At 41.7% G+C, this 18,592-nt stretch overlaps 1 protein-coding gene across 1 annotated transcript; it reads left to right on the top strand.

Annotated features, from left to right (window-relative positions):
- Window positions 1-330: 330 nt before the first annotated feature.
- Window positions 331-18,568, top strand: LOC135523764 (butyrophilin subfamily 1 member A1-like). Its single transcript, XM_064950650.1, has 9 exons — window positions 331-448; window positions 4,799-4,883; window positions 5,413-5,511; window positions 5,589-5,696; window positions 5,880-6,038; window positions 14,059-14,199; window positions 14,539-14,590; window positions 16,804-16,830; window positions 16,931-18,568. Exons 2-9 carry the CDS (start codon window positions 4,821-4,823, stop codon window positions 17,515-17,517), a joined length of 1,236 nt encoding a protein of 411 aa, XP_064806722.1. The 5' UTR covers window positions 331-448; window positions 4,799-4,820; the 3' UTR covers window positions 17,518-18,568.
- Window positions 18,569-18,592: the final 24 nt, after the last annotated feature.

Raw genomic sequence — 18,592 nt, 5'->3', positions numbered from 1 at the left:
TGCAATAAACAATTTTCTCTCAACAACATTGAAGCTAGCCTACTCAGTTTCAGAATAGACTTCATTTTGCACACACTGAATGGCTACATTGTTTCTGTCATTTAATCGCGGTCTCTCAAATTGACGCGCTGTCAATGAGATTCTATACTCTGGCGACCTCTTGTGAGGGAAAAAAATGAATTATCAAAACGCGTGAAGACCCAACAAAGATGTCTACCTGTTTCGTCTGTATTCGTCAATTTTTCGGAAACACCCGAACTTTTATTCGCACAGCGGGGTGCTAATAAGGTCACTCACTCACTCACTCAATGCAGTTGCAGTAGATAGAGCCTGGCGCATGTATAACGGCATTGCGGTGCAGAGTAGGCTACAACAGTAGTTAGTCATAGGTCCTACTCCTACTGAAAACATTTTCTGGACTACAACCATTTCCTTGTGGATTTCCTAGGTAAGTATTTCTGCTCCTAATTTCAATGCAATGTTTTCTTGTTTGTTTCTCTCACGATGTCTAAAATAATCCATGTAGGCTACTGGAGACGCAAATTTTACGCATAAAATGACGGCCGCACTATCCAAGCTAGTCTTGCAACATTGAGTTTGGATATGTTTGGGGAATTGTTTAACGTTCTGCATGCTGCGCCCTGAAAGTGGAATCGTTTTTATGACTTGATGTCTGCGCTGTGCGCTCTGGGGAAGGGTCGGGTCAGCGACAAAAGTATTGTGTAACATATTGTATATGTTCTTATTATATAGGCTTCATAATGATATTACTCATGTGATATTACGCGTTGGAACTAGTCCAAATGAAACCTCCAGCCCACTCTGTTGTGATAATCTGTTTTTACCGGCCAGAGGTGTTGTCTTGTGTGTCCTAGAATAGAAAGTCACTAAGGTTGTGGTCAGGGACAGGTGAGTTATAATCCGGGATCTCCTCTTATCTCAAATCCACAATACATCTAATGCATAGCCTAATAAACCTTTAATTTCAGGTGCGTAATGATAAAGGTGTCCATTAACTAGATAGCCTATGTTTTTATGTTTCGCCGGAAATTGCCTGTCGTGTTTACAAATGTGGCTTTATGTCTATTACAGTTTACTCAACTCCGTTTAATTCGTTAACCGGATTAATGGCACGGGTTCTGCCGGTGTCCTCGGTAGACTCTCCCGGTCACTGTGTGCGCGCACGTGTCCCAGTCACTCGTTTTGGACATGCGCTAATCCCGCTTGTTGTTTTGACCACAGAAAAAGAAGACGCAGGTTCACCCGTTGTGAAAGTGTTACAATCACGTTTAGGTTCAGTGGCTCAACTGCCTCATTCAAAACTCCCATCGTTGCGTAGTAATATGGTGCATTAATATTGGCGTGTAGGCCTAAATTCTTCTGTCAATTCTGATCTAAATCAATAAGTCTAAATGACAAATTACAAGTTCAGGTCTAAGGGGAAGGGGCTGTGGTGGCCAGCCCTCTTGGACAGATACTGGTTATGCAGGCTTTCGTTTCAACCCAACTATAACACACCTAATTCAACTAGTCAAGTTCCTGAGCATCACCTTATTAGTAGAACCAGTTGTTTCAGGGCAGGGTTGGAACAAAACCCCACAGGAGGGTAACTCCACCTGATTAAGGATAAATCCTTTCAAGGTGTTATTATAAGGTGATGGCACAGAGCCTTCAAAATAACCCTAACAACCAACCAGCCGTGAAAATCCTTTGTAGGCAACATTTCCAAACACAAAGCATCATTGTTAAACTGCTGTGTTCTCCTTGGAAAGTTGATGAATTGCATCTTATTTTGGCCAATTTCCCCTACTGCCTCTGTCACAAAAAGTACAGAAAATGTACCCTCTTGTACATCAAACTAGGAGGTGCTGCTGATTCAACACCACTGGGGCCAAACGGTGGATCGGTGGGCTGTGTAAAAACGCTCTCATCTGCTGCTTTACATCTCTATGGGATATCTGCCTTACACCAAGGCCCACACAAAACATGTCATTCTGCAGTTTATCTCTCTCTCTCTCTCTCTCTCTTTATGTGAGGCCGTTCCAATGAGCCCACAGAGGATATCAACTGCGATGTAGTGAAATAAAAGTTGCACAGTATACGCACGCACGCACACACACACACACACACACACACACACACACACACACACACACACACACACACACACACACACACACACACACACACACACACACACACACACACACACACACACACACACACACACACACACACACACACACACACACACACACACACACACACACAGTTGTCTTGTGTTAGTTAACCTCTTTATTTTAGGCATGCCTCTGTAGTTTTCTGCAAAGAGGAAACTTGAATGTATGGTAATCTGCTTGGACTGGCTGACCATGGGAGTCATGACTGAGCTGACCATGGGAGTCATGACTGAGCTGACCATGGGAGTCATGACTGAGCTGACCCTGGGAGTCATGACTGAGCTGACCCTGGGAGTCATGACTGAGCTGACCCTGGGAGTCATGACTGAGCTGACCATGGGAGTCATGACTGAGCTGACCATGGGAGTCATGACTGAGCTGACCATGGGAGTCATGACTGAGCTGACCATGGGAGTCATGACTGAGCTGACCATGGGAGTCATGACTGAGCTGACCATGGGAGTCATGACTGAGCTGACCATGGGAGTCATGACTGAGCTGACCATGGGAGTCATGACTGAGCTGACCATGGGAGTCATGACTGAGCTGACCCTGGGAGTCATGACTGAGCTGACCCTGAACTAGCCCTTGATCATGTCTCTCAGTTCCATTAAATTACACATAAGCGTCATTGAACACAGACTTCTTTATTCAAGGGGAGTTTTGTTAAGATCCCAGAGGTTCGGTCTAAACATTAACATGCATCGCTTTCGGTATGGTTTTTTATTTTTTATAATATTTACTTAAAAAATATGTAACTTATTTATTTATACCAAATACATACAAAACCAACGACGACATGTCCTCTGCCCCGACCCACGTGCTCACACCCATGTCCCTAGTGCCTGCATTATTGTTTGCCACATGGCCTTAAATTGTACCAATTCGTTTTTTTAGCTCTGTCGCCCCCATGTTATTTCAATATTCAGATAATAAATCATTAGATTTTTCCATTGTGTTAATTATGGCGGATTAATTGATTTCCACATTTTTAATGTTTTTTCAAGATGAAGGAGAAGAGAATCGTCCAGCCCATTGGGTATCTCACTACACCCCCATATGTCATGTCCTATACAGACCTTATCTTTCGGGTTTAAACCGTGTACAGCAAGTGTGTATTTTTCATTTGTGAAAATATTTTGATAGGATATGAAAGTGGAGAGATTTATGTTTCTAGAACCGCACGCAATTGAGAATCGATTCTTGTTTAGATGGAGTATTTGGCTGTTTTGGCTGCCAGAGCCAATTCACCCTTTAAACAGAACATGTAAGGTCCTTGGACAATATGGAGTAACGTTAGGCTCCTTTTGTCCAATGTTGGGCTAGCACTGGACTTAAGGTAAGGTGGCTGTCTCCTAGGTACATGCATTGAACACCTGGTCACATATACCTACTTCTCACATTTATTCACCCATCAAATCAGGTGACAGACCGTGCAGTGTAGCTAGGCTTAACACCTTTAAACATAACAAGTGCAGGAAAATCAGTGGGCTAGTTATTGGTTTTGTAACAACACACACACACACACACACACACACACACACACACACACACACACACACACACACACACACACACACACACACACACACACACACACACACACACACACACACATCGATTTGAGGTGCTATTGGAGCCCAGTCAGCTGTAGATCAGGCCAGGCACTGACAGAGTGAGTGCCAGTGCATAATAAAGCTGTGTATCACTGTGCCAGCATATTGAACCTGTGTATCACTGTGCCAGCATATTAAACCTGTGTATCACTGTGCCAGCATATTGAACCTGTGTATCACTGTGCCAGCATATTGAACCTGTGTATCACTGTGCCAGCATATTGAACTTGTGTATCACTGTGCCAGCATATTAAAGCTGTGTATCACTGTGCCAGCATATTGAACCTGTGTATCACTGTGCCAGCATATTGAACCTGTGTATCACTGTGCCAGCATATTGAACCTGTGTATCACTGTGCCAGCATATTGAACCTGTGTATCACTGTGCCAGCATATTGAACCTGTGTATCACTGTGCCAGCATATTGAATCTGTGTATCACTGTGCCAGCATATTGAACCTGTGTATCACTGTGCCAGCATATTGAACCTGTGTATCACTGTGCCAGCATATTGAACCTGTGTATCACTGTGCCAGCATATTGAACCTGTGTATCACTGTGCCAGCATATTGAACCTGTGTATCACTGTGCCAGCATATTGAACCTGTGTATCACTGTGCCAGCATATTGAACCTGTGTATCACGGTGCCAGCGTATTGAACCTGTGTATCACTGTGCCAGCGTATTGAACCTGTGTATCACTGTGCCAGCATATTGAACCTGTGTATCACTGTGCCAGCATATTGAACCTGTGTATCACGGTGCCAGCATATTGAACCTGTGTATCACAGTGCCAGCATATTGAAACTGTGTATCACTGTGCCAGCATATTGAACCTGTGTATCACTGTGCCAGCATATTGAACCTGTGTATCACTGTGCCAGCGTATTGAACCTTTGTATCACTGTGCCAGCGTATTGAACCTGTGTATCACTGTGCCAGCGTATTGAACCTGTGTATCACTGTGCCAGCATATTGAACCTGTGTATCACTGTGCAACAGGGCCTCTCCCCTAACTGCCAACATGATGAAGGAGTGCCTCCAGTTCCTCATCGAACCGGCGAAAAAAATTAAGATCCGCCTCAAGGTACAACCCTGGGACACCTCAACTCTCAGACACCTCGTAGCCCTTTCCTGCAGTCAATTGACCTAGTGGCCTCATGGGTGGAATGTTATTTAGTATTTTTCATATTTTCATAATTTAAAAAATATGGATGCAGAAAATCTGGTGTTTCTATGTCAAGCGGTTTTGATATATTTCAGTCTTCTGTGAAGTATATAAAGTGTAATATTGGGACCCAAACTCAACATGTAATACATTTCAACTCTATAGTATATCTGGTATTGTACAGGTGCTTCATTTTTTTTAAGCCCATAACCATGTGTGTGAGGCGTAAACTTTTGTTTTAAAGTAGATTTGTTTAAGATTACCAAGATTACTGCCCCAATGCAGTAAAATGATAATAGTACTGATATTTCTCCTTGTCAAGATGTACTCAAGAGAAAGAAAGGATTGCTTCATTTCCCCTCGGTGGTTTATCTGTGTAGCAGTGCTTCAGGTGATTATTTTTTACCATTTCCCTTTTTTCTCTCTCATCCATTGCTCTCTGTTCTAGGAGTCTCGTAAGAAAGTGACAAATGAGAAGAATGAACCTTTAGTGGAGAGTCAGCTGTTTATAATGGAGCTGGCCAGGGAACTCAACAGACTGTGCCAGGTACACACATACACTAACACACACACACACATGCACACAACCACTCTCTCTCTACTATTAACTCTCTCTCATTGCAGAGGTCAAATGTCTTAGCCCACATCTGGACCAATGAAGACTCCTGGCCTCCCAGTGTGTGTAGAGAATACATAGTGGAGTGGGCTGCCGTGCTGGAGAATAGAGTACAGGTGAGCACTCGTATTTGAAAGAAGTGAAACTAAGTTTTACTTTAAAAGCCTTTATTTCTTGAAATCAATCCTTTGTCATTGTTCTCTTTGTTGATAAACTATTACCATGCCTTGATGTGAGACTTGTTAATGTCGTTTTTAATTAATGATCTCTTTATTGACCCATGTCCTTTGCTTTTGCAGCCAAGGAGCTTCCAGACAGAGCTGCAGGCTGACAGGCCAGAGAAGAGGGAGTGGAACGGTCGCCTGTTGTGTATGCTGGAGACAGGTGGAGAATATGACATGGCATCCCACAAACGGGTCATCATGGACTGGACACACCAGCTCAGAAACAAACTAGAGGTATGGAAATAGGGGGGGGATTGGGTCACTACAGGAGGTTGGTGGTACCTTAGTTGCAAAGAACGGGCTTGTGGTAATGACTGGAGCGGAATCAGAGGAATGGTATCATATACATCATACACATTTACAGGTATTTGATTCCATTCCATTTGATCCGTTCCGGCAGTTATTATGAGCCCCTCTCCCCTCAGCAGCCTCCTGTGCGTCCAGTGTATTACTCAAGTGGTTGTACTACACTACTACTTGTTGTTGACAAATTAACAAAGACACGCTGTCCTTCTTTATCTAATTTTATCCTCTGGCACAGCGAGTAGTTTACTGATGAACTTGAATTAGAGTTGTTGTTATCCCTTGGCCTCCCCCTTCTTTCTCTTTCTCTGTATTCCTCTCTTCCTCTCCTTCTATTTCTGTTGCTGTCAGACTCCAAGGCTGCCACACCTATTTGATTAAATACTTACTCTTGCTCCAAATTCCTATTCTTCTCTCTCTCTCTCTATCTTTATCCCTCCATTTCTGACACCTCTGTAATTAAGGAGCAGCTCCCTGTCCCAGTTCATCCTTACCTCTCCTCACATGACATGCTCTTCATTTATTTAACAATTTTATTGAACATTTATTTAACAAAGAACATTCCAAAAACATACCATCAACAATTTACAGACACACAAACAATGACAACATCTCATCTGCCCAGTCCCGCATTCTCACACCCTCATGCCTAGTGCCTGCATTATTGTTTTCCACTTGGCCTTAAATTGGTTTTCTTGGTCGTCTATCCTATTTCAATAATTCAATAATAAATCATTTGGTTTTTCCATTGTGTCCATTGACTTCCACGTTTTCAGCATACGTTTTTTTCAAGATGAGTGAGGATAAAGGAATCGTCTAGCCCATTGGGTATCTCACTACACCCCATATGTCATGTCTTAAAATATGCAGACAGACGGATTAAAAGAAAGTTTACACTGTGATACTTCTGACAGCCAACTTTCTAGCTCCGCCCACAACTTCCAGACTTAATTTCTTAAGGTATAGGGGGCAGCTTTTTCACTTTTAAATAAATATCGTGCCCAATTTCAACTTCCTGCTACTCATGCCAAGAATATAAGATATGCATATTATTAGTAGATTTGGATAGAAAACACTCTGAAGTTTCTAAAACTGTTTGAATCATGTCTGTGAGTATAACAGAACTTATGTAGCAGGCAAAACCCTGGGGACTAACCGTTCAGAATTCTTTTTTTTGAGGTCTCTGTCTGTTTAGAGTTCTCATTGGCAAACAATATTTCTTAGGAACTTGTTTTCAGTTCCTACCTCTTCCACTGGATGTCACCAGTTGCGTATTTTGGAAGCAGTTTTTTTCTGGATCAAACGCGCCAAATAAATTGACATTTTGGATATATATGGGCGGAATTAATCGAACAAAAGGACCAATTGTGATGTATATGGGACATATTGGAGTGCCAACAAAAGAAGCTCATCAAAGGTAAGGCATGTTTTATATTTTATTTCTGCGTTTTGTGTAGCGCCTGCAGGGTTGAAATATGCTACCCTCTTTGTTTACTGTTGTGCTATCATCAGATAATAGCTTCTTAAGCTTTCGCCGAAAAGCCTTTAAAAAAATCTGCCACGTTGGCTGGATTCACAACGAGTGTAGCTTTAATTGAGTATCTTACATGTGTGATTTAATGAAAGTTTGATTTTTATATAACATTTTGTTTTTTAAATGCCGCACTGCATTTTCCCGGGCTTTTGCCCAAGTGGGACGCAAGCGTCCCCTATACCATAAGAAGATAATAGCATTCCCAGAAAGCATAGATTATTGAGTCATTATTAGTTTTACACTTGAGAGACGACTCTGTCGTTGTCCTGTAGAATTTGTACATTTTGTCTCTTGTGTAATGCATTCTACACATTAGTTTATATTGGATTAAGCGTACATTTTCATGAAATGTAATTTCATTAGTTAGGCTCCGACTTTCCCTCCATCTTGTGCCAACAAATGTAACTTTTAAGTTGCATGTATTTGAACGTATCTACATTTGTCAGTCCAGAATTACATTTGAATTCTGTCATGGAAATAAATGTATTTCCTGTTAACAAGTCATTTACGGTTTCTGTGCCTTTAATTTTCCATGTGGGCCAATTTATTGATGAACTCTGGAAAGCTATTCAAGGATTGTTCCATAAGGTTGTGTTTCTAGGAAGTGATATTGGTACTTGTAGAATACATTTCATTTTCATCCATATCGTTATAGTGTTCTTAACTATGAAGTTGTTCATGTTCTTATCTTTATCCTTTGTATGTAGACATGTCAAATATTCTGGGGGTGAGCTTTTTGTGGTCCACTTAAAGGATTGCTGTAGATCGGAAGTTGTTCTTTTTCTTTTTCCTATTGCCATTATTTCGTTTTTTCCACGTACATTTTATAACCTGAGATTTTTGAGAATTCTGAAAATATTTTTACAAAGGGAAATTGGGTTTTCAATATTAGTCAGGTATATCAGGAGATCATCTGCAAATAATTGTATGTTTAACAATACTGATACCTGTTACATTTGAGTCCTGTCTAATTCTTTCTGCAAGGGGTTTATTTGCCAGTGCAAACAGGAGTCGGGAGAAGGGACATCCCTGTCTTGTGCCCCTTTCTAAAACAATTTAATCAGATAATGTATTATAGTGGCTTGCGGAAGTATTCACCCCCCTTGGCATTTTTCCTATTTTGTTGCCTGACAACTCGGAATTAAAATAGATATTTTGGGGGGTTTGTATCATTTGATTTACACAACATGCCTACCACTTTGAAGATGCAAAATGTTTTGTTATTGTGAAATAAACAAGAAATAAGACAGAACTTGAGAGGGCATAACTATTCACCCCCCCCCCCCCTGTCCTGGTGGAAGGTGAATCTCCGTCCCAGTCTCAAACCTCTGGAAGACTGTAACTGGATTCCCTCAAGAATTTCCTTTGTATTTAGCGCCATCCATCATTCCTTCAATTCTGACCAGTTTCCCAATCACTGCCGATGGAAAAACATCATCACAGCATGATGCTGCCACCATCATGTTTCACTGTGGGGATGGTGTTCTCGGGGTGATGAGAGGTGCGCCAGACAGAGTTTTCCTTGATGGCCAAAAAGCTCCATTTTAGTTTCATCTGACCAGAGTACCTTCTTCTATATGTTTGGGAAGTCTCCCACATGCCTTTTGGCAAACATCAAACGTGTTTACTTATTTATTTCTTTAAGCAATGGCTTTTTTCTGTCCACTCCTCCATAAAGCCCAGCTCTGTGAAGTGTACGGCTTAAAGTGGTCCTATGGACAGATACTCTAATCTCCGCTGTGGAGCTTTGCAGATCCATCAGGGGTATCTTTGGTCTCTTTGTTGCCTCTCTGATTAATGCCCTCCTTGCCTGGTCGTGAGTTTTGGTGGGCGGCCCTCTCTTTGCAGGTTTGGTGTGGTGCCATATTCTTTCAATTTTTTTAATGATGGATCTAATGGTGCTCCGTGAGATGTTCAAAGTGTCTGATATTTTTTATAACCCAACCCTTATCTGTACTTATCCACAACTTTGTCCCTGACCTGCTTGGAGCGCTCCTTAGTCTTCATGGTACCACTTGCTTGGTGGTGCCCCTTGCTTAGTGGTGTTACAGACTCTGGGGCTTTTCAGAACAGGTGTATATATACTGAAATCATGTGACAGATCATGTGACACTTAGATTGCGCACAGGTGGACTTTATTTAACTAATCATGTGACTTATGAAGGTAATTGGTAGCACCAGATCTTATTTAGGGGTTTCATAGCAAAGGGGGCGTATACATATGCACGCACCACTTTTCCATGTTATATTTTTTAGAATTTTTTGAAACAAGGTATTTTTTTAGTTTCACTTCACCAATTTGGACTATTTTGTGTATGTCCATTACATGAAATCCAAATAAAAATCTATTTAAATTACAGGTTGTAATGCAACAAAATAGGAAAAATGCCAAGGGGGATGAATACTTTTGCAAGGCACTGTATTCATGTATATTTTTGCTTTAGGACATTTATATAATATTTTAATTTAATTTATTATTTAAGCTGCAAAGTTGTCAGCTTACAACATTTTTAATAGAAAAGGCAATTAAAGACAATTAAAGATTATCAACAGCCATTATTGATGAATCCATATCTTGTTTTCTGCGTGTTGTGTTAAACTGAAACATGTTCTTGTATTTGTTTGTAAGTGTCTATTTTTACTAAACCCTGTTTGATTGATATGTATAAGTCTGGTAAGACTTTTGCCATTCTATTGCTTGTATGCTTTTTTATTGTCACAATTAAAAAAAAAGTTATGGGTCTATAATCAGTAGGGGATTCTTCGGATTTTCCTGGTTTTAATATAACTGAAATAACTGTTTGATACATGGAACTAAGAAGTACTGAGTTAAGTGACGTGTGTTGTCATTTGTGTAGATAGGGGGTCTCAAAATGTTAGAATAGAATTCTATGGGAAAGCCATCCATTCCTGGTGCTTTTCTCTGTGCAAATGTTTTAACGGTATCTAATATTTATTCTTGGGTGATCACTGTTTTTAAAGATTTTTTCGTCTGCTGATAGTTGGTTCAGAGTTGTTGAGTTGAAGAAGGACATGGGATCCATCCCACTGTTGTTTAATTCTGATTTAGAGTGGGGCAAAAAAGTATTTATTCAGCCACCAATTGTGCAAGTTCTCCCACTTAAAAAGATGAGAGAAAAAAATCCAGTAAATCACATTGTGGGATTTTTAATGAATTTATTTGCAAATTATGGTGGAAAATAAGTATTTGGCCACCTACAATCAAGCAAGATTTCTGGCTCTCACAGACCTGTAACTTCTTCTTTAAGAGGCTCCTCTGTCCTTCACTCGTTACCTGTATTAATGGCACCTGTTTGAACTTGTTATCAGTATAAAAGACACCTGTCCACAACCTCAAACAGTCACACTCCAAACTCCACTATGGCCAAGACCAAAGAGCTGTCAAAGGACACCAGAAACAAAATTGTAGACCTGCACCAAGCTGGGAAGACTAAATCTGCAATAGGTAAGCAGCTTGGTTTGAAGAAATCAACTGTGGGAGCAATTATTAGGAAACGGAAGACATACAAGACCACTGATAATCTCCCTTGATCTGTGGCTCCACGCAAGATCTCACCCCGTGGGGTCAAAATGATTACAAGAACGGCGAGTAAAAATCCCAGAACCACACGGGGGGACCTAGTGAATGACCTGCAGAGAGCTGGGACCAAAGTAATAAAGCCTTCCATCAGTAACACACTACGCCGCCAGGGACTCAAATCCTGCAGTGCCAGACGTGTCCCCCTGCTTAAGCCATACATGTCCAGGCCCGTCTGAAGTTTGCTAGAGAGCATTTGGATGATCCAGAAGAAGATTGGGATAATGTCATATGGTCAGATGAAACCAAAATATAACTTTTTGGTAAAAACTCAACTCATCGTGTTTGGAGGACAAAGAATGCTGAGTTGTGTGAAGCATGGGGGTGGAAACATCATGCTTTGGGGCTGTTTTTCTGCAAAGGGACCAGGACGACTGATCCGTGTAAAGGAAAGAATGAATGGGGCTGTGTATCATGAGATTTTGAGTGAAAACCTCCTTCCATCAGCAAGGGCATTGAAGATGAAACGTGGCTGGGTCTTTCAGCATGACAATGATCCCAAACACACCACCCGGGCAACGAAGGAGTGGCTTCATAAGAAGCATTTCAAGGTCCTGGAGTGGCCTAGCCAGTCTCCAGAACTCAACCCCATAGAAAATCTTTGGAGGGAGTTGAAAGTCTGTGTTGCCCAGCAACAGCCCCAAAACATCACTGCTCTAGAGGAGATCTGCATGGAGGAATGGGCCAAAATACCAGCAACAGTGTGTGAAAACCCTGTGAAGACTTACAGAAAACGTTTGACCTCTGTCATTGCCAACAAAGGGTATATAACAAAGTATTGAGAAACTTTTGTTATTGACCAAATACTTATTTTCCACCATAATTTGTAAATAAATTCATAAAAAAATCCTACAATGATTTTCTGGATTTTTTTCCCTCATTTTTTCTGTCATAGTTGAAGTGTACCTATGATGACAATTACAGGCCTCTGTCATCTTTTTTTAAGTGGGAGAACTTGCACAATTGGTGGCTGACTAAATACATTTTTGCCCCACTGTATATACATTTTCATAGAAACTTTTAAAATTATCATTAATCTCAATATTGTTTCTAAATACTGCTTTTGTACCTTTTATCTTTTGAAATTATAACTGGTTTAAAATGTATTCGTTTTATGAGAGCTGCGAGATATTTACCTGGCTTATTTGCCATTAAGTTGTATGCTTTATCTGAGTTAAACCTGTAGTTATCTCTCTTCAGAAGTAAAAGATTGTGTTCCTGCTTAAGTTCAGATACTTTTTTTCTAAGATAGTGATTTATTTTTCTTTAAGTTTAAGTTTGAAATCGGATATAACTTTTTATTTGTAACATTCCCCTAATGTACACCTTAAATGCACCCCAGATTATATCGGGGTTCGGCTTTTTTCTGTCCTCTATGTTTACATTGGTAATGGTAAAGTTTAGAATTTTTTTGGTTTATGATTTTTAATAAAATTAATTCTCCAAATTCTGTCGCTAAATTTATTTTCTATTATTGTGTTATTAAGCATGATACCGGAGAATGATCCAATATCACTATTTCATGAATGTTTTTATCCAGTAAATTGTTGAGTGCATTTAAAAAAAGAAAGAAAATGTACTCAATTCTTGAATAGCTTTTTGTAGTTGGGAATAGTATTCTTGTGTTGTCCTGTAAATCATTTGTAGAGATGAAAATGTTCAGCCTCTTTGGAGGCTCCCTAAATTAGCCGCCTTTACTACTGCGGCTGTCGATCTCATCAAATGTCTGATTTAGTTCACCTACTAAAATAATGGTTCCTGGATTTGATCTACTATAGCTTGAATTCTATCTAAAAACACCAGATGTGCCCCTGGTGGAATATACAATGAAATCAATGTGCATTTTTCACCATGTAAGGTACAATTCAACATCAGAAAACTGCCTTATTGGTCCATATGCAGGGATATAAGTGATATGGTGTATTCTTATTTATCAGGATGCCGACACCTCTGCTGTTACTACAGTAGGTGGCAGCATAGGCCTCTCCAACCCAGCTCCTGTTTAAATGTTCCATTTCAATTGTTTGACTATTTCTACTTTTGAAAGAAAAAAACACATCTGCTGACAGTCTCTTTAGGTGTTCGAGAGCCATATGTTTTTTCCTCATCATGGAGCCTGTGGACATTCCATCTGATAAGTGAGATTTGTTTTGGTCTTTACTTGTATAGAATCAAACTTAACCTTATCTGTTCTGTCTGTCATTGAAGAACCAAGTAAAACATTTGAACAGACATGACATATGAGGGCGGTGGGCATTCCAAAGAATGGGAGGATTATGGTATAAATACATAGTGATTGTATACATTACATATATAGAGCTTGTGGGCATGTGGGCTGAGCAGACATTTAACAAAAAACACAAAAATAAAGCAAAGTACTGACATACCGACATGCTCTTCAGACTGATATTGTAGGAGAGATGGGATCTACATTTTTCAGAGTGGTATTGAATGGCAAAGAGATCTTGATGGGCAGATCCCAATTTAACCGTTCAGCTGAGGAGCAGAGTTTAGTCCGCTAGTGTTTGGGATGTATTTTACCTGTGAGCTCAAGAGCAAAGCACTAGGGTATCCTGGGACGGCCCCACAAAAGGGGGATGCCACTGGATGCCAGGCCCCAGGCCTCTCATCAAAGATAAACAATCCCCTATCCTGCGTGTGCCAATATAGTGGACTTACTGTATAATGTAGCTCTGAATTCAGAAAGGTCAGTAACAGAAGATGTCATCTCCCTCTAAATCCCGCCTCTCCAACCCTCTTTTAGTTTCTTAGTATATAAAGTAATAACCATATTGACTTCCCTCCCTCTCCCTCTCTAGCCCATTGTCTGGCCCGGTGAGCCCGTATTGATGATGTTGGATGATCTGGAGTTCCAGTGGAGGAGGGGGCGTCTGCCGAACCTTCTCCCAGCCATGGAGCTGGTCATGTGGGTCGTGCTGAGTGCAGACAGCCCTGACAAGGTGTGTGAGTTTCCATGAGTCAACAAAAAAGAATAATACAAATAATTTAAAAAACGAACACCCTTGCCTGTCTTGACGTAAACACTCACACTTTTCCTTTCTTATTAGCACTGATTTGCTGGTAGCTACTTATTGAGGCAACTATTTTCTTACTATGACTGTGATACGCAGTTGTCTGTCTTCGCTACCTTAAGATGAATACACAAACTCTAAGTCGCCCTGGATAACAGCGTCTGCTAAATGACTCAAATGTTCATGTAAACTAACTGATTATCAATTCACATGCCTGACTAGACACATATCACACAGATAAACTCACTCAAGCCTCTGTGTTTGCAGGAGGACTTAACCAAGCAGTGGCTGATCAGAAAACAGAGGAGTCAGAAGATTGGTGTGTAGAGCTTTGACGTGTGGGAGTCATCAAGGAGGTGTTAGATTCAATTAGGTCAAGCGTTAACCCGCGCTAGCCGACGCCCGCATAGCTGGTGTTTTGGTGGTGCAGGAGGTGTAACTGCGTTGGAGCTGTCAAATCGGTGAGCGGGTGTTCATGGTCATTATCATGAAGCCACACCCGTCCCAATCACGTTAGAAGTTTAGAACGAGAACGTGTAGGCTATATAGAAATAATGACGCTCAAATTGAAAATTATAAAATGAAATAATACTGATTCTTATCAGCATAATGGAGACGTAGATTATATTCCAGTGTTCAGATTTGTAAACACAGCTGCATGGGATTTCGAAACGTGACTCGGTGCAGCCAATGGCAATGTCCACAATAGATATAATGTCGGCAGCCGCTTGTGGATTTGACAGCTCTAAAACCTGTCACATGCTTCCCAGTCGAAACAGTTTGCGCATGTATTATGATGACATTTTGTGACGTTTTGGTGTTCAGCAGTTCTTTTTGTTGGGCTGTTTGAGCGCATTACATTTTTCCTTGAGGCAAGTCGAAGTTTGGTAGCCGAAGTCGGAGTGCGAACTATGGACAGGATTCTTCAATTAAGTGTTTGTTGTCCACTAGTTTTCATGCACAATTTTTTACTTGAGAAATACACCAAACATCTTTGTTAGATGTGAAATTGTGCGATTCAGACGTCAAAATGTATTACAGAGTATTTTGAGGGAGTGTTATTGACTATGTTGTTGCTACAGCATCTAAAGAGGGACAAACAGTAATATTGATGCCGTTTTCTCGTTTTTCAAGCTAAGGTCTTTGCCTAGCCGAGTTCCGCTAGGAGCAACCGAACCTAGAATGTGGGGTGCCTTAACACCGCCAAAACAACAGCAACATGGTGTCAGCTAGCAAAAATCTGATTGAATCTAACCCTTACACAAGTATAACAGCAATCAGTGACAAAGAGATGTTGGAGATCACAGGTGTGTCAATGTGTGACAATGAGAGATGGTGACTATTTTGATTATGCCACTAAGTATTGATGAAGGGTAATAATCGATCATTGGTCAAGCTATTAAATCAGGGCAAGGTGGGCACAGGCTAGCCCACACCATTCTCACTCTTGCCCAGCATGAGCTAGCCCACAGCAAGCCCACATCAGGGCTAGCCTACACCAGTCCAACACAGGCTACACCAGCCCAACACAGGCCAGCCCACAACAAACCCACACCAAGCCCAACACAAGCTAGCCCACACCAAGCTCAACACAGGCTAGCCCACTCCAGGCCCAACACAGGCTAGCCCACTCCAGGCCCAACACAGGCTAGCCCACTCCAAGCCCAACACAGGCTAGCTCACAACAAACCCACACGAAGCCCAACACAGGCTAGCCCACTCCAAGCCCAGTTACTTCACAATGTAGAGGCGGGGGTTCATTCGAATATTTGGGGGATTGGTTTGACACAGTTATTTTTGTGTAACCCGTTACTGAGAGTTTCGTTCCAGTTTAAGTGTTCTGTTGTGTGATGCAAATTCATTCTGATCTAGTACACTGCCAATGATGGAGGGAATAAAATGAAATAAGTGCATGTGACATATGAGGGACTTAGCAGTTTCTCTTGCAAAAATATATGTATGATAGCTGTCATTCGCTAAATACCTCCGAGGGTTAAATAATAGATCAAATGTATAAGGTGGACAGCTCAAATGGGTCCATTATTTTAGCCCACATCGGGCCGACATCATGCCAGTGTGGGCATGTTTTCTGGGAAAATATGGGTTTATTTCAGGCAGTGAGGGCTGCCCATCACCCATATTTTTGCCCACATTGGGCCCACATTGTGCCAATGGGTGTGTTTACACAGGCAGCCCAATTCTGATATTTATTTCCACTAATTGGTCTGTTGACCAATCGCATCAGACCTTTTCACATCAAATCTTTGGTGAAAAGACCAATTAGTAAAAATAATGATCAGAATTGGGCTGCCTGTCTAAACACAGTCTTAGTGGGCATGTTTGCTGGGATGGTTGATGAATCACTTGAAGTGCTGCCAATTGGTACTGATAAAATATTAAAGAAATAACTCATTCCAGTAGACACCAGAGGAATGGACAAACATGCCTGAGTCCTTTGCAGGTACGTAACAGGAAATGTGTTAAGTTTGAACTTGAACAGTATTTTAACCCCTGTTTTGTTAACACTTTCAGATGCAGCCCGCTACATCCCCCATAATGGTATGTGAAACTCATGCTGGACTCATGCTTTATTGAAGAGTAAAGGAAATTGTAAATACAGTCAACCCATTTCTCACCCTAACAACTTTTTGTTTCTCAGTATGGAACTGGATCTGTGATGCTGCAGAGGAAGTGACCCTTGACCCCAAGACAGCCAACCCTGACCTCATCCTCTCCAACGACGACAAGCGCATGTGCTGTGGCCTGGAGCGGCGAGACATCCCCAACTGCACGTGTCGCTTCGATGGCTGGTGGTGCGCTCTGGGAAACGAGGGCTACACCTCCGGGCGCCATTACTGGGAAGTTGAAGTGGGCGACCGGGACTGGCGGCTGGGCGTGGCTAAAGCTTCTGCCCAAAGGAAGGGTTATAGTTCCCTCAACACAAAGACGGGCTACCTCACCCTGCGGCTGGAGAGGGGCTCAGACCTCAAGGCCCTGACGGTGCCTTCCACCCCGCTGGCCCAGATGCTGGTCCCCAGGAAGGTGGGGGTCTACCTGGACTATGAGCAAGGCCAGCTCTCCTTCTACAACGTGGAGAAGAGGTCCCACATCTACACGTACAATGAGACCTTCACAGAGAGACTGTTCCCTGTGTTTGGGACTGTAGAGGTGGTGAAGGGTCTGGTGATCAGGTCGGCACAGACCAGGGAACCCTGCCTCTGCCCTGGACCCTGTCTCTGGTGCTAAGCTAAGTGCTTAGATAAATTATCACAGCATCTTTAAAACTGGTCCAGGAGAGCTAGCGTAGAATCCACACTTAGAGCTCGATTCAATCAGATTAAGCGTTAACCCGCGATAGCTGACACCCACATAGCTGATGTTTTGGCGGGGTCGGAGTTGTAACTGCGTTGGAGCTGTCAAATCGGTGAGCAGCCGCTCGTAGTCATTGTCATGAAGCCACACCCGTCCCTCTTGCGTTAGACGTTCAGAACGAGAAAGTGGAGACTATAAATAGTGACGCTCAAACTGAAAATCACTCAATGAAATAATGAGGATTTCTATGAGCTTAATCAATGTGTTCCAAAAATGTAAACAGGGTTGCATTGGGATGGCAATGTTCACGATAGGTATAATACTGGGAGCCGCTGGTGAATTTGACAGCTCGAACACGGTTCCACCTCAGACAAACGTCAAAACAACAGCTATGCGGGTGTCGGTTAACGCAGACCTGATTGAATCGAGCCCTCAATATTGTAAACGTAGCACTATTCCGTGTCAATTCCAGGCTCCTGGAGTGCAGACGATTTGCTCTACTCCAGCCCTAACACACCTTATGCAATGGTTTGATGATTAGTTGATTAGTTTAATCAGGTGTGTTCAAATTAGGCTGGAACAAAAGCCTGCACTCCCCAGGACAAGGGTTGAAGAACAATCATTTCCCAACACTTTTTCTCTTAATGTCTTCATACCAGTTTATACCATCTGGAAATGAAGTGGTAACTGTTTGTATTGGTTGTTAAATTGCCATAGTATTTCATGGTATAAAGACACTGTAAAGAAAGTGCTGCCCAAATTACCCAAAGATCCAATGTAGTTGAAATGCTGTAGTTCAGTGAGAGTGTGCACACAGATGAAAGACAGACAGCACGCAGTAGTCTCATGATGTGTGTCAGCATATGGAAGTTGCGGTATGATATTGACCGCGTGTATAACGGTGTGAACAATGCTTTTTTTCCCCCAGTCATCAATAAATTAACATTTTCAAAGATCTGTTTGTCGGTTTGTGGTCTACAAAGGTTATGGGAATAGATAGAAATGCAAC

This window comes from Oncorhynchus masou, chromosome 31 (genome assembly GCF_036934945.1).
Source record: "Oncorhynchus masou masou isolate Uvic2021 chromosome 31, UVic_Omas_1.1, whole genome shotgun sequence".
Classification (NCBI taxonomy): Eukaryota; Metazoa; Chordata; class Actinopteri; order Salmoniformes; family Salmonidae; genus Oncorhynchus; species Oncorhynchus masou.
Note: the sequence above shows the minus strand (reverse complement) of the source record. Positions and strands in the feature narration are given on the sequence as shown.